The sequence below is a fragment of the Maylandia zebra genome, linkage group LG20, assembly GCF_041146795.1.
Source record: "Maylandia zebra isolate NMK-2024a linkage group LG20, Mzebra_GT3a, whole genome shotgun sequence".
Lineage (NCBI taxonomy): Eukaryota > Metazoa > Chordata > Actinopteri > Cichliformes > Cichlidae > Maylandia > Maylandia zebra.
The window spans coordinates 19,485,945-19,503,347 of record NC_135186.1 but is presented as its reverse complement, the minus strand read 5'-3'; the positions used below and the strand labels follow the sequence as shown (position 1 = coordinate 19,503,347).

The 17,403-nt window shown below is 38.7% G+C and overlaps 1 protein-coding gene across 1 annotated transcript; it reads right to left on the bottom strand.

Moving 5' to 3' along the window:
- Positions 1 to 3,171: 3,171 nt before the first annotated feature.
- trappc6b (trafficking protein particle complex subunit 6B) lies at positions 3,172 to 12,285 on the bottom strand. The gene is made up of 6 exons (XM_004570917.3): positions 12,061 to 12,285; positions 11,916 to 11,983; positions 9,951 to 10,068; positions 9,351 to 9,434; positions 7,643 to 7,736; positions 3,172 to 4,619 (listed from the first exon to the last, which is right to left on the bottom strand). Exons 1-6 carry the CDS (start codon positions 12,136 to 12,138, stop codon positions 4,588 to 4,590), a joined length of 474 nt encoding a protein of 157 aa, XP_004570974.1. The 5' UTR covers positions 12,139 to 12,285; the 3' UTR covers positions 3,172 to 4,587.
- Positions 12,286 to 17,403: the final 5,118 nt, after the last annotated feature.

The window sequence follows — 17,403 nt, the reverse complement described above, 5'->3', positions numbered from 1 at the left end:
CCTGAGCTGTCCCTCTGATGTACTCATTTTTTTAATTCTGTCCATCCTGCTCATCTGTGATGTAATCCTATCTCTGTCCTTATATATTGATGACTGAATTACCTCAAAACTGTTCATGTTAAGTACGAGAAAATGAATCAGAGTGCCAGTTAGCTGGTTCAGGTGCAGCAGGATGGGAGGAGTCACACAGAAACAGTACTTTATTCACTGTGCCCAGTAACGTTGTTTTGCGCTGCAGCAGTCTGTGCCACAGTGAAGTAAAGAAATTGTCCGTTGTGACGTTTCTCCCATCAACCAAAAACGGCTGCATCAGTTTCATGACCACGTTCTCTGCCAGCCTCTCTCCCTTCTGACGACTGGGGTCCTTTCCCAAGTAAGGAGATGCATTGGAGACATATTTGGTCTCCAAATCCGTGGCCATCCAGAACTTGATCCCAAATTTGTCTGGCTTGGTTGCAATGTTCCCTCTAAGCTGCGCACGTGCGCAATTGCGCACTGCTGGCACGGTCTCTGCGCACAGAAAATCTGCGTTGCGCACAAAAAAAATCTAACCTGAATTGAAATTAAAATTTCAACAATTCTGTTTTGCAGTGTTAGTCAGTAAGTGACTGGCTGCTCCCGTATGGGATTAGAACGATGCCACCTTATCCCATAGTCCAGCCAATAATGCGATTCACATACGCAGCTAATCAACGTCGTTGACAGGCTATGACAGCGTCCTTATGTGTCGACACCGGTGCTTTAGCTAGCAAAGCGGCGTGGCTGATGTGGAGTGAAGCCACGTTAATGACAACGTGTAAACCGTTGGAGATGTGAGCAGGACCGACGGAACAATTGACGGAGAAAGTGTGGACTTTATACCAGTTTTTAAATTGTGTTGATAGGCCACGTAAAACCAGAGTTATGATAAAAATATATGCAATGTTTGGTTTTCTTCCTGAATACTATCGTTGTTTATATTTACTGCGAGAAGAAACGCTCGAAAGCGCTCTCTGCCTGTGAGCAAAAACAAAACCAAAAAAACCCACCCTTTCCTATTGGTCGAAAAAAGTACCATGTCGACCAATCAAAAAATGATATGGCAAGTTGTTAAGAGACGGGGGGAAGTTGTAGGAGTGACGGCGGTGTTTTGAGACGTGAGAGACTTGCGACGTTTAGCGCAAATCTTATGTAGTTAGTGTGTAGTGTAGTCAATAGTTTTGTTGTGTGTCAGAACAATGAGGCCACTGCTGAATGTTACAGGTGTTACAGCAGTGATACATCTGCTGTTGTCAGGCCTGCAGGTACCAGGCTGTTGTTCTCCTTTATGTGGACAGAAATTATTCTTGGAGTGGCATTAATAATTTGTGTGGCATCAAATTTGATGCAGAACACCTGATTGTGCTGTAAATAGTTTGAAATGTTTATTTTAAAAAAATAGCTGCAAAAAACTTTGTTGTTTGCCAAACTGAGGTACTTTTTTGAAGAAGTAACTATATAATTAATTGCCCAGCATTGGTCATTATATACTGTATTTTGCAGACAGAGTTACAGGACTCTCTCCCAGACCACAGACTCAGACTCATAATACAAGTCAGAGCTTTATTAAAAAAAAAAAAGAAAAGAAAAAAGAATAAAGTTGTGTTTTCAAAATTTGAGTTCAAGTTATTTTTACTTCCAATAGTGTTGACATACTACACAGGTCAATGACTACATTTTTGTTTTACATTTTCATTGTAAGTGGGCTAAAGCAGTTAATTAAAAGTAGTCTAACATAAATGTAAATGCTGTAATTTGATTATTTTAATAGACCATGTAACTAGGATGGATTCGATGCTGCCGTGACCACAGTGCACACGTCTGATGTCGCTCACAGTGGTCCAAGGGATCGCTCAGGGAGTTTGTGTGTTTGCTCAGACACATGGAAAATTAGAGGGAACATTGCTTGGTTGTGTGAATGGACAACAAACCTTGGTAGGGAACAGCTGTTCATCTATGGTCATGTGTTCTCCTGGAGTGAAACTCTTAGCACAGTTCTTGTTGAAGCTTGTCCAGATGTCGGAGATTGTCACAAGTTTGTCTGTTTTCACCCGTTCTGCCTGCATGTCCTTGTCATCAAATCGAAGGTGTTGCATAATAGAAATGAATCTTTCTCAGGGCATTGTCTCTGTGATTACTGGCACCAGAAATATCAATGTCACTCATGTCACAGAACTTTTCATTCTGTTTTCACACTTTTTTTAATAAATAAAACAGATTTGTGTTTCTATATATTGTGAATGTGTGTCTTTCATATTTGCAGGTCAGTCAATGTGTGGGATATTTTGTATAGACACGGCAGGCATTTCTGAAGGTTATAACACAGAGGTTTGGCCTGCCTTGGATCTGAGCTGTGGTTTGCACAACAAAAGCAGTAGGAGAATTGAGCTGACGACCTGTGAAAATCTCAGCAGGGGTGAATAACACCTTGGGACTTGCACCAGAAAATAAAAAAGTCAGTAATTCTAGTGTTAGGACTCATCGGTGAGGTAAAGTCCAGTCCAATCTATATCCTTAAGGGAAGAATATTTTCAGGAGACATGACTGAAGCGTGGAAACAGCATTGTGTCTTCATAGCCTGGCACTGAGGTGGATCGGCCAGTTTCAGGGAAAGCGAGTGTGGATCTATGCCGGGAGCTTTTGCTTGTGGGTGATTCTCCCCTAATGGAGGTTCTGAAATTATAATTTCGCTGAGATGGCGAGCGACCTGAGCCACTCTATAACTGGATGGAGCAGAGAGGAGTTCTGATGGGGTGAATAGATGTAGAATGATTCCCAACAGGTTCCCCAGGATGGCCGGTAATGTTCGGTCTCTCTGAAGCCTGATCATGTCATTTAGAAGAGAAGTGTTTTGGTTTCTTGAAGTGCCTGGAGGGAATTTGATGAAATTGAGCAGTAGAGGTTTTCGTCTGATGGTATGAGGGACGAGGGGCCCATGGTGAGCACAAATCATTAGATGCTGATGGGTGTTTGCATAAAAAAAGATTACAAACAGCACGTAGATGGAGAACCTGAAGGAGCGTGTCTGAGGTGTGGCCCCACTCCTGAAATTCAGATAAATTATCTTTGTTTGGTATTGTGGTCTTGTCATTTCTGAAATGTGTTTGACAGAATAGTAAACGATCAAAGTGTGGAAAAGGAACCATTCAGAAATTGTTTTCATGCTTAAATTTATTGCAAGTGAAGGAAGCACCTGAAGGGTAGAACATACAACTTTGATGCAAAGAAAATAAATCACACTTTTTCACGCTTCGACAGGAATGTTGCTCTTCATCACTGCAAACGTACTTATTCATGATATCAAACTGTGTTTGGTCATATTAGCCATCAATATATAAATGAGGCTACGTCCGTACACATACACAGGATTTTCGATCAGTAAAAACTTCTGCCAGGGTGAACATTTTCAAAAACTACATTTCTACATTTACATGTTGGCAAAGAAAATGAATATTTGTCTTGTAACATCAAACGTGTTTTCCATTATCTCTTCTTTGATGTCAGACTGTGTGCTGTGTTATTGTTTGTGGGATTTCTTCAAAACTAGGGTTATATCACCACCTGCTGCTTTGGCACATTCTCAAAAACACTTGAGACTGTTTGTGCCATTTAAAAAAAATACCTGTGTTCATGTAGATGTAGCCTAAGTTGCTTTCTTAGGCATGGATTTCTTGCAAGCAATGTTCATCAACCTGCTAAAGGGCGCCACATTTCCTCTGTTTTAATAATCTGCTCATTTTGGTGCGGAGGCAGGGGTGGAACAATACACAAGTTAGTGATGATTATAAATATAGACATCTTAACACGTTTATTATAGCACCACCCAGTATACGCTTTACCTCACAGATACCAAAATGGTTAACCTGCCAGTATGTACAAGCTCTTTAATCAAAACCATATAATACTTATTAAACTGATGATAGTGTCATAAAAAAAAGTGAAAAAAATGTGATTATTGTTACTCGAGAATTTTAAAATGTATTATTTTAATAATATTCTTATTGAATAAGATTCAGAAATTGGAGATATTTACTGGCAATCATGAACCAAAAATGAGTTTTAGTAAGTTCTCAGAAAAAGTTTAGTGCTGGCTTCGATTTGGGTGTAAAAAACATAAATTCAGTTTGTGACTTCCCTAATAATCAAATTTTTGGCGGTTCTGTCTTTTAAATTTGTGAAGCACTGTAGGTTTGTTTGTCTTTATAGTGAAAATGCTACTAAACTAGATGTGACAGTAGGTGGTGGCAAACACTTCTTTTCTGATATTAAGCCAAATGTTCATTTAGTGAGACTTTACTTCAAAAGGGATTATGTTAATATAAATGTTAGCAGACAAAATGTTAATGTCACTGGACTGTACTTTTCCACTCATGATAATGACAGTGTGTCAGCAGGATACAGATGTTTGCAGCCATCCAGAGCTTAAGCCATAGAAACCTTTGCCAGTCCCTACTGTAATCCCTGCAGTGCCGAGAGAAATTCTCACTGAGTAGTACGGATGGCATTTCCCTTTCTAACAGATAAGGCAATATGACACCAGGGAAGAGTGCAGCTTGAGTGTGTAACCTCCTACGCTTTCTGGATCATCACCTGGAATTTACCTGCAAAGGCAGAAAGACATTTTTCGTGTTAGCTGACACAAAAAGAAGAAACTCACATTGGCTTTTCATTTTTTCCTAGTTTAGTTCAATTTAAGTTGCACTATATGAGTAGACATGTTTGCTACAGTGGTGAAAAAGACTAAAACAAACAGCTATTTGATTAATCTTTCACTCAAACTTAAACATCAGTGTACTATTTCATGTGCAATAATCTACACTACTAATGCTACGTTCACACTGCAGGTCTTAATGCTCAATTGATCAAATCTGATTTTTTTGTCTGCTTGTTCACACTACAAATAAAATGGGACAGCAAACTTGCTCTAGTGTGAACGCTCAGAGCGGCACGCATGCATAAAAGAAGGCGTCACACAAAATGCGCTCTGTTTAGACCCAGAGCAAACAATATTGTTTGACTGATGGCCCTTAATATAAAGACTTCGGACTTTATGTTTCCCAATTTTTTGCTTTAAGTTATTTTGTTATTTACATAATAATGTAGATAACCTAATAATTATCCTTATTGCTGTTTTAGAGAGGAGCAGTGCTTCAAAGGATAGTTGCAGATTTCTGTCAGAATCTGCAGATTATGCAGTACAAATAAAATGTTCACGTTTCTCCAACATTGTCTTCCAAACAGTTTCACTGACATCTGCTGGATGGCCAGGAAGCGTTCACGATGTCTTCTCCGGCGCTGATAATTGCCGTCTGTCAATTATCATTGACATTATCTAACTACATTATCTAACTACATCCATTATCTAACTACATCCGTCTTTTACGTCACTGACACAAGTCAGTGACGTAAAAGACGGATTTAATGCGACATGACCATTCACACAGCCTCGCTTTCTAAAACATCGGATATGTATCGGATTCAGTACCACATACGAAAGTGACCCAGATCGGATTTGAAAATATCGGATTTGTGCCGTTCACACTGTCATACCATGATCGGATATGGGTCGCATAGGGTCAAAAAAAAATAAATCGGATTTGATGCGCTTTTGCCTGCAGTGTGAACGTAGCCTAAATCCCAGCCCCACCTTGCATCCATCTGTCACCTCTGCCTTCACTTGTTTCCTGTTCATGATTTCCAGACATCTTCCAGACTACCATCTGATGCTGCCTAGCTACACACATTTCACCACTCTCTCCCACACTGGTACCCTCTCTACCTACCTACACACTAACTACATTCAATATCACCACTTTGACTTCTAGCTTCAAACTCACAATCCTGTCTGACATGCTCTTCACCTCAGCAACACTATTCACACCTGTGACTCTGTCCATAAAAACCAAAAACTATACCTTACTTTAATCTAGGGCTGAACGATTATGGAAAATAATCTAATTGCGATTTTTTGCCCCAATATTGCGATTGCGATGCGATATGCGATTATTTTTTAAGGTCTTTGTCTTCTGTATTATTAAACAAAGACAAGCAATACATCATATAGTATGGCCAATACTATATTACATTAATTTTAAACTGTTCTTTCCTGGAAGACAGACCTCTGTTATGATGACATGAGGTGATGCATGAATTGATGACTGACATTTTTATTTAACTTCTTCAATCACAACAGTATATTTGAACATACACAATAGTTTATTTTTAGCTTACAAACATCTGAGCATAAAGTGGTGACAAGGAACCCTGGTGTAAACATTAAAATGAAAGTCAGTACAATGTGCAGATTGCAGAAATATACATAAACAAAATCAGTGGCTTTACCACACTCAGTTTTTCGACATCTGTGAACTACTAGACTGTCATTCAATTAAAAAATAATATTAAATAAATAAAACTAATAAATAAAAAATACACACATCTTACTGATCTCTGCAGTCAGTAACATTACACATAAAGTGCAAACATAATAGCAATTGTATAAACACACACACAAACACGCCTTTAAAGTTTAAAGGCGTGAAATTGGACGGTCTAGCCTTCTGATTAGTTCTGATTAGCGTCACCGCTGTCTCGGTGGAGTTTAATAAACTCGGCCGTCTGCTTCTTGCTATCTAAAATATAACCAGACACTGGTGTAAATTCTCGACTGTCTCATACTTCTGTTTAATAAGTTTTCTCCTTGACGTTTAGTCAGCTGTGTGAAAACCAAGGAGGAACCCACCCGGGGGATTAATAAAGTTTTATTTTATCTAATCTAATAACTTTAATCTCAGCCAAACCGATTTACTCACGAACAAACAAAACACTGAAAAAAGCCCAACAATAACATTTTTAGGTTGTCTAAGTGACTTATATATTACGTTTAACCCGAGCAGCGAAACTCCGCGGTGATCTGAAAATGATGTGCCGGGAGTTGTGCCGTTCTCGGCCGCATCAGTAACCCTCGAGCTCCCGGCTAGCTGTCGAGCTGGTGGGTAGCAGACGCCTCTGAAAACGTCGAAGCACTTTAGCAAAGATGCGATATCTTGATAAACCGAGCAGATATTTGATGTTTACACAACTACTTTCTCGCCTGAAAATATGTTAAAAGTTTATTTTGTGACCCAGAAAGATTAGTATGAGTAATTTTAAAACTTAGTAGCGGCCGCCATTGCTGGAAACTGGAGTTTGGCTGGGCCGCGCTATGAATTCTGGGATATGGTAGTAATTTGGACAGCCTTCGGCGCGTCGCTGTGACGTAATCGGTCTACAAATGCGGCCTCAGGAGGATGCAGCCCATGAATTTGGACATGTCCAGAGTATAATCGCAGCCTTTGCGGTTAGAAAATTGCACTTGATCATGTCGCGATATTATCGCAAATGCGATATATCGTTCAGCCCTACTTTAATCCAGAGTCATGTAAAAATCACACAAGTATTCTCCATTTAAAATATCTGAGGCATATTTCAATCATGTGCATGGGCAACACAAACTTCTCTTTCTGAACCACTCAATGGCATTTTAATGGAATTGATTCAGCAAATAAAACAAACCCCCAAACCTCAGTTTGGAGATGACTGATAAATGCTCTTTAAAAAGATTTTTGAATGACTAAATCCTTACATGAAGGCATGACAGACACCTCAGAAGTCACAATACTCTTCACTCCCAGATTGGATAGAGCTCCTCTCACCAAACCACATGTGAAGGCCAGATACTGCAGGAGGAAAACAGTTACTTCATATGATGACAGTGAATGGTCTCACATATAAAACAGGGTCACAGTATATGAACACCTTTACTCTTATCAGTTCCTTGAACAGTTATCTTCTACTCCAGCTGGTTATTCAACCAAAGAGCCAGACAGTTTTAATTCAGTTTTAATTTGCTTAGCCTCATCCACCATAGCTGGAAAACTCAAAAACCAGTTTCATTTGTATGTTTCTATGCTCCACCTGGGCCTCAATCAGAGCTTCTGTCTGATGTCTCAGACATTTTGTCTGATTTAGTACTCAGCTCAGATGTCAGGAAAAATAATTAGTGTGGGTGACTGTCCATGTAATCTTAACACAGCATTTAATTATTATTGTAAGGTATTTATCTTACAATATAAAGCGCCATGAGGCAACTGTAGTTGTCACTTGGCGCTATATAAATAAAACTGAATTGAATTGAATCTGTTTCACACTGCACCTTCTGTATAAGGTATAATCCAATCCTTCCACTCCTATATCTCAGCCTTGGTCCTCTCTGCTTGGAAAGTCCACGTTCACTATAGCCATTTCCATCAAGAACTACAGGCTGTAAATACTGTGGCCTGTGGCACTGGTTCAAGCTATATTCTAAGCAAATAAACTGTTAACAAAGAGTGAATGAGCATTTGATACTCAGTACTGAACGACAGGAAGACTGAGACCGAATGTAGGTAAACAATGTGATTGCAGCATTAATCACATCTGTCACAACAGCACTCATGTAAAACGGATACAACTGATCATGTTTGGCCATTTATACACAGATAAAAAACAAGCAATTCTCTGTTCTGAAACTCATCAGTTCTCCTTTTTTTTAAAAAAAATCAGTAAACCTTGATAAGAAGGGAAGTCAGGCGTTCCTACATTTCATTCGATCTATGGTGTCTTGTCTCACTGGCAAAAGAAAAAACAAACAAACTGCTAATTGGAAGGTTTATGATAAAGGAGAACTAAAAGTAATCTGAACCTGTCCATGTGGCATCATCAGAACTGAATCAGTCTGTTAGACAAAGTGTTCTGCTGTCTGTCAAGTAAGTGGTGCAGAAGCTGGTCAGGATCCATCCATACTGGTTAACAGTTTGTTGACTGACCTCCTTTTCACCACAGTTTGAAAAGGCTGTCCAGTTTGCCATCAGTCACAGAGCCAGCCTTGCTAGTAAGTTTATTCAGTCTGTTACTTTCACCAGCTCTGATGCTGCTGTGGGCCAGACCACAGCAAAGCAAAAGTACAGTAAACTTACCACCACTGACTGACTGAATTATTTTACTGCCCATGTTGAAGGATGTTCTCTGCCTGCTCTCTATTGCCTCTACTGTGACATGTTATAAGAAGTGAAATTAAATGAGTTTAATTTTATAATCCAGCCTTTATTCAACATAATTGTCTTACTTTGTGCACATAGCGCACACTTTTCTTACAGATTCTCTCTTTTGGTGTCAGTGTCTTTCAGGACTCATGCTGCTCACCTCTGATGGTATGATGTGCTACTGTGCATGTACATGTTGTCTCAGTAAAAGAGACAGTTTGAGAAGCAGAGAAAGTCTTTTAAAACAGACCAGTAAAAGAAAAAAAGCACCTTTGGGGCATGTTCCAAGTATTGTTTTCCCACTGACAGATGACTCAGTAATCCAAACTTATTGTCCTGCAGAACATAGATGCCCTAAAACACATGATCATATGATGATATATGACATCAGCAATGACACACATCAGCAGAACAACAAACAATCAATCTGACAGGAAGTAAGGCAAAATATCACAGTACTGGCATTTATATATTACAAATATATTATGGATGACAAAAAGGAATTATCATTTGGGTGGCTGTGGCTCAGGTGGTAGAGCAGATCAGCGACTGACTGGAAGGTATGTGGTTCGATTCCTGGCTCCTCCAGTCTGCATGCCAAATATCCTTGGGCAAGATACTAACCCCAAATTGCCCTCCGATGCATTCATCGGAGCGTGAATGTGTGTGAATGCTTATTAGTTGCACTTGAGTTTAGAAGTGCTTGTATGATTGGGTGAATGAGGCATGTTGTATAGAGCGCTTTGAGTACTCCAGGAGAATAGGAAAGCGCTATATAAGAATCAGTCCATTTACCATCATTTAGATTTGTCAGAGGCTACATTAATAAAAAACAGGATTAAAAGAAGAGAAAACAGACTTCCCAGTGACCTGGTGATTGGTTCGAAGGTTGTCGATTTGCTTCTTGAATACACAGGTCCAGAAGTCTTTACATATAAACTTCATAATGTCCAGCTCATCCTTAAACCGTGCTGTGTCTTTAGTCAATCTAGAGGGAAACAAAGAGATGGGTAAATTAAACTAGGACATCATTCATTGACTTTCAACGGTCTGCTCGCTGTAAGATGCATTTAAGGAGAATGCGCCTAGTATAACTGTGCACATGACCCATAAACAGTATGCTGTCTGTGTAAGTGTTCAGACAGGTACAGGGTAGTTTTGAGAGCTTGAAAAGAAGACAACTGGAGTGATATTTAGAATGCCTATACATAATTTCCCAAGTGTTGGCAAACAAAGACATTTTATGAAGTTTGACTCTGATCCTGGTCTAAAGTAGGGCTGGGTGATTTGAGGAAAATCCAATATCATGATACACAATATATGTCTAAATAACCTCCAAAAATAAAAGTTATTTTCAACCATATAGTACCTAAAATTGCACTGGTATACTCATTCAAATCGACCATTCAATATATTTGTTTCTACTTTGAATACAAAAAAATCTGAATGAATTAAAATTTTTATTTTAACAGTTTTAACATATTAACATAACTATTAACATTAACATATTTTAATAGTTCAACCGCTCATTAGGGTAAGTATCTAATCAGCCAATATAATGGCACCAACTCAAACTGAAACTGGGCACAGAAATGGGGAAGAAAACTGACATTGAATGTGGCACAGTTCTTGGTGCCAGAGGGGCTGGTTTGAGTATTTTAGAAAACTGCTGATCACAGCAACAAAAAAGTACATCAAGCAAGAATTCACGAGAGAAAATAAAACAATTGAAATTAAAAAGGTGTTCTTTTGTGCTTATAACATACACAAAAATGTGATGTAGAGGCTTAATGACGCATTTGCAACGTGTGGGATGTCATGGTGAATTACATGCAGACAGCTTAATACTGAGTATATTCAATATATCACCCATCCCTAGTCCAAAGTAACAAAAATATCCAAAGTGATATTTAGAATTCCTATGCGCTACATTACCAATCGTATTCACTCACCTGTTCAAATCACTGACTTCAAGTGTTCTAACCACATGTATATAAAATCAAGCACCCAGGCATACAGACTGCTTCTACAAACATTTCTCTCTCAGGATCTCTCAATTCCAGCCTGATAACATGATAGGATGCCACCTGTCATGAAATTTCCTCGTTGCTAACTATTCCACATTCAACTGTTAGTGATATTAGAAAAAGTAGAAGCGCAGGGAACAACAACAACACAGCCACAAAGTGTTCGGCCACATAAACTCACAGAGCAGTGAATGGCAAGGCGCATAATGAGCAGAGGCTGCCAACGTCAGTCGTTACAGACCTCCAAACTTCATGTGGCCTTCAGATCAGCTCAAGAACAGTGCTTTGAGAGCTTCGTGGAATGGGTTTCTAAAGCCTTCCCAGAAGAACTGAAGCTGTTATAATTGCATAGAGTGGGTCAACACCATCATTAAACCGTATGGATTAAGAATGGGATATCACTCATGTTCATATGTGGTTTATGACCAAATATTTTGTTAAATGTCACATGATATTTTAAGTCTTCATACATTTTTCTTTCGCAACTTTTGACCGATAAATCATGAAGTTGACCTTAAAGACCCTGGTGCTCTAACGACAACACCACGAGTGTAATATTGTTTCCTGACTGGCCCAGCCGACTCGACTGACCTGAACCCCAGAGACTCTGGGGTTTTTTTTTTTTTTTGTTGTTGTTGTGTTCATTAATGGTACATTAATGGTTCATTAATGGCCACCCACCTACAGCTGTGCATTTCGATTGCATTTTCTGAATGGGAATCCATGTTGTAAATCAGGCTTTGTACATGTAGTGCTTTGATTTGTCGAAGTAAACGGCATGCATGTTTGCAGCAGTCAAGGTTATTACCTCTCTATCAGCCCTTGGCCCACTCTGAATCCAATATTCTCCAATTTAGTGACATTTCTCCCACTCTCCTAAATACAGGGTAAAAGACAGAAACATTAACAACAACACCAAATAGGTCATTAAACTCCTACTGAGAGCTTCTTACCGTCTCTCCTTCTGCTGACTTGTAAATGTACTGTATCACCTCGCTGTGTAATAACTGGAAAGGAGCTTCGTCTGCCATTCTTCCTGCTCTAGAGCCAGCTAACGACGTTGTCAGTGGTTAAATCAGTGTAAGACCAGGAATCATATCCCTTCACATAAAGTCGAACAGCTACAAACATTTAGCATAAACAACTACTTCTGCTTCCTTGTTGCTCTTGAGGAAAATAAACATGCCGCTAGTCTATTACCGCCACCTGCTGGCCCGGAGTGTTATCTGGCAGTAAATATTATTATTCTCCCCAGTATTGTTATAATTAGTGATATTCATCTAAGTGTTAGGACATGTGTGTAAGGTGTACTAGATTAAATATGTTACTTCATCTTTGGAAAAAATAGTGCTGTCTGTTTTTTCTTCCCACTGTCACCAATTGCTGCTTGTTACTGGTTGTAAGTTGCTATACGAATAATACTGAAATAAATATCTGCAGCTTTGCAGCATGGGGAAAAATTACTTTGAAATCAGTCACATAATAAACTGAGTGAAGTAGATTTTTCAAGAAATGAATGTATTTGTCATTAACAGGTATTCAGATGTAGCACTTATCACATGCCTTGTCAGCCTACAATAGGAAATGACAACATGTTCATTTAGTGGCACAGTGCTGCTCAAGTCAATGAATTACTGTTGACGTTTGAGGGTTTTTAACGTTATTCTCTTAACTCTGGATTCTGGCAGCCCTGCTGCCCTCTTATCTGGAAGGACTTTTTATGTGAACAGTGGTCCCTACAGCTCAAAAATAGCCCCTCTTAATTATGATGTACCTCAAGGCTCAAGTTTGGTTCCAGCCTTGTTTACACTGTTTATGTTGCCATTGTGGTCTATTTTTTCATAGTATAACTTATTTATTTCACTATTTTGCAGATGACTTGCAGATGTATCTGCTTTTAAAAACAGGCACAGACTCACTTCAGCTGTTATTATGTTACCTTGAAGACGTTAAACTGTGAATGTTGTTTTTAAAAACATTTAAATTAAATGGAAACAAAACAGAAATTGTCATTTTTGCCAACTCCTTTAGTAAACACATTGACTGTGCTCTGGGCCCCTTATCTTCTTATTGTCAGACAAATATTAAAAAAGAGGGTTCCTTTAAACTGTGTAGGTAGGTGAATCCAGTAGTCCAATCTGGCTTTTTCCATCTGAGACAGCTAGCCAAGATAAGGCCTTAGCTGGAAGGTATGTCTTTATCTTGGTCCACTATTCATCTGTTCATTACTTGCAGACTGGACTAATTCATTGCTCTGCACTTTGGTTTGGAACATGCTTACAGTCTCCAGTTGGTCCAAAATGCAGCTGCTTGTCTGCTAACTGGTACAAAACAGAATGAGCACCCCAGCGTTGGAATCTCTACACCTGATTCCTGTTACTTACAGGATCCAATTTAAAGTTGTACTCCTTGTTTTTAAATCATTACATGGCCGAGCCCCTTCTTATCTATTTGACCTCCAATTTATCCCATCGTATTTGTTTATAGTAGGAAAGCTTAAATGATAGATCAACTGAAGGTTGTCATTTTGAATCCAGGGTTCAGAGGCTAAATGAAATGCATTGTGTTAGAGTCTTGTTAAAAGCTAGTTGGCAATGATAATCACCCGTGTTACTCTCTGAATGTCTGAATGATTCAGCACTGCATAGTTTTTGTTATCCTATTTTAGACAGCGATGGCATCAGCTCCACACTCCACAGAGGCCCAGAGTTCCTGTTAATATCAGAATTATCTGGAAATTAAATTATGTCCTTTGAGATTTTGACATAAGACGGACAATGATATGAAACTGAACATTTAAACCATTTTAGATCCATTACACTGACAAAGAACTCTGGTATTCTGGAAACTTTAAATAAAATGTTAGATTTGAAAACACAGCAGCAGAAGGTTTCATAGAAGTGTAAGTTGTTCTTTTCATTTAATCACAGGATCCACATTAGTCCACACTGTTATCAACAGATACATTCACCCTGGGTGAGGGAGTGTGAGGGAGAACATCAGACAGCTGTCCTGTGCCAGATGTTCTGTTGGCCCACTGAGACATCATTTCAAAAACATCAGGCGGACTGAAGCTCATTGCAGGGATCAAGCAGGACGCTTCACGAGGAGCTGCCTCAGAGGGAAGTCTTTTTCAGATTTCTGCCATGGTCCTGCCCCGGAAGATGAACACACCCAGCACTTCAAGAACAGTGTGATAGTAACCTTTGCTTTGTGTGATGTTAGAAGTGCTGCACATCATCTGCAGATAAAGCACAGAGAATCTGGACCTTTACATAATGATGTTATATTCAGCCCTGTAGAAAGTTATATACTTAAAATATACATTCTCCTCTCTGGTTACACTGGTATCAATAACTCTGAACACCTTATGGCAAATAACATACTATCAGCAAAGCAATACAAGCAAAGACCTTTGAACTTACATTAGTTTTTTTTTTTTTTTTTTTTTTTTTAAATTATTATTATTGTAGAACATAAAACAAGAAACAGATTCACAGAATCTACAAAGACGGCAATTGGAAAATGAAATAAAAACAATAACAACAAAAACCCCACAAAGGACAAATGTATGTGTGTTAGATGTGCATGAACATGTTGCATGGTTATGTAGATGGGCATTATGTCATTCTTATCAGTCTAAAATGTATGTATTGGTATTATAATTACAGTGTTGGTCAAGTTACTTGAAAAAAGTAATCAGTAACTAATTACTGATTACTTCCCCCAAAAAGTAATACTTTACTGATTACTTATTTTATAAAGTAATTAGTTACTTAGTTACTTTTTAAAAACATGATTTACAACCTGAATAGATCTTTCAGCCCAATTCTACTTTTCCTGCATAATCCATCATATAAAATGTAATCAAATGGAAAAGTCTCTTTTTAAAACTTGTTTTATTAGTTGTAATCTTTTAACTTTATGCATCAAGCAAACATTAAATGATATGCAACGTTCTCTGACTGGAAGAAATTTGTTTAACCTATTTTCTGCATATTCCAGCACATAAAATAAAATAGTTTTTTGTGTTTACACTCAGTCTTTCAAATAAATGCAAGTAAAACACAGCAGAAGATAAATAAAATCAAAGACTCAGCGGTCCTGTTGCTCTATTTTCACCTGTATAGCAGGAGTGGGGCAGGCGGATGTTTGCCCTGGTGCAGGTGTGCCACAGCCGTCAGTGGAAGAATCTGCGAGTTTCTCTGTGAATTTCACATTCCCGTGGCAGCGTGCTTGGTGCTTGCTCGGAAGTTTAGGGGTTTTTTTGCTGTAAAATGTTTTTGTCACTTTTTACGGAATCAAACTCAAAGTAAGGTCAGTACTTCCACGCTTTAAACGCTGCACGATCATAGCTGGACTGGCCATGGGGTATCGGGCATACCAGGCATTTGCCCAGTGGACCGATGGGGATTTTTTTCTTTTTTTTAAGCCTGATAAGCCTGATAAGCTGTTGTTAACGGTATAAACACTGAAAGATGGTGGATTGGCCAGCTGCTGGGAGATGTGTAAAAATAACTCAATTGTTTGGTGGTGGCTATTGCGGAGCTTCCGCAGATTCAGTAACATTAGCGAGTAGTGGAGGCCAGCAGGTGAGGCAGGAGGAGGAGAGACCCGAGGAGAGAAGTTATGACCTGCAGTCTGTCTGGGTCAGATATTAACCAAATTTAGGTGTAGTTTACTTTCGTTATGCTGACTTTTTACAGTCAGTTACAATAACTCATACTGGTACTAGCTAGCATGACGGAGTTTCTATACAGCTGGGTGGGTGCTATGATGTTACTGATAGTGAACTTTATTTTTTCATAAGGTTAGTTTCCAGCCGTTCCGTAAAAAACAGAATCATCTCGTATTCAGAAAAACTATTACACAAAATATTTTGAAAAGGAACACAGTTTGTCCTGGACTTCAACTAGAATGGAAAAAGACACAAAGCTGGAGTTATTCTGTGTTTACGCTGCACATCTGCCTCTTCTCCTCTCATTCTCTCTCCCTCCCTCTCCTGTTGCTACTTCATTCATGAAACTGATCAATGATCAGCTGATCGGCTTTTCTCTCTTGTTTGTTTATTGCCCACTGTGCCCCAGAAAGAAAAAAGCAGCGGATGTCGCGTTAAACAACAGCAGCACGTTTAAGCCTGATAAGCTGTTGTTAGAATTTATTTAATATTAATTTCTAGTATCAGCTGATGTTTGCTGGAGCCACAGCTTTAAAAGCTGCTGGTCATGATATCAGTTTGGTTATCTGGTGAGAGGGAAACATAAAGATGAAACCAGGAGATGTCCTTACTGAATCATCACACTGTTACAAAAAACATCTTAAAAAAACGGTAATATTCCGGCAGCTGGGGCGCCAAAATACTACCGTAAAATAACAGAAAATAACTTCCTCATAAAAATACGGTTATTTCCAGTATTGACAATACAGTTTGTTGCGCTAATTTTACATGGGATCTTGCCTTTTCCAAGTGATCTTTTAAACATTAAATTAGGAACATGTTAATGTGATTAAACAATGAAATTATCTATAAATAGGGGGAAAAAACAAATCCTAAAAAAACAGTAATATTCCGGCAGCTGGGGTGCCAAAATACTACTGTCCCCTCTGGCCATCACCAGTAGGCGAAGAGTCTTGATCACGGACACAATACCGAGAGTGTCCGAGCCGGGGCTCGAACCGGCAATCTTCTGATCACTCTTGAGCCACGATCTAAATAGCAACGATAATAATACTTATGTGATGTAACACAAGCTTATAGGAATCATGTTATATACTTTTCCATAGCATTACATTTGAATTCAACAGTTCAATCTTTCAAATAACGGACAGATATTTGTGAAATCATGTGAATGTATTTTAACAATCTAAATATGCATATGTAAAGACAGATACATTTAATAATCATGGCAATTATGTTTTATTACATTACAGTGATTTAACGTTAATTTACATTTGAAATGTGAAATCACAGTCTATTTATGTAACTTTAATGATATTCTAGAAGAACAGAACAAAACTGTAAAATGCAGTAAAATACTTTTATATTAGGATTTTTTCCTAAAGTACAGCCATACCCGCGACCTTGTGGTTGTTAGTTCACATTCATTGGCCGATGCTTAGCATCATGTTATTATGTGTCCCAACATCCAATGGCATGTCACATTGTTTTCATGGCCACACCCTCACCCCAGGTGCAGAGGCCTATTTCTGTTCAGGAATGTTGTGAATACTTTGAGATTTATATTAATTGCAATTCCTACCTCTGCATTTATTTTTTAAAATATAAAATTGGCACA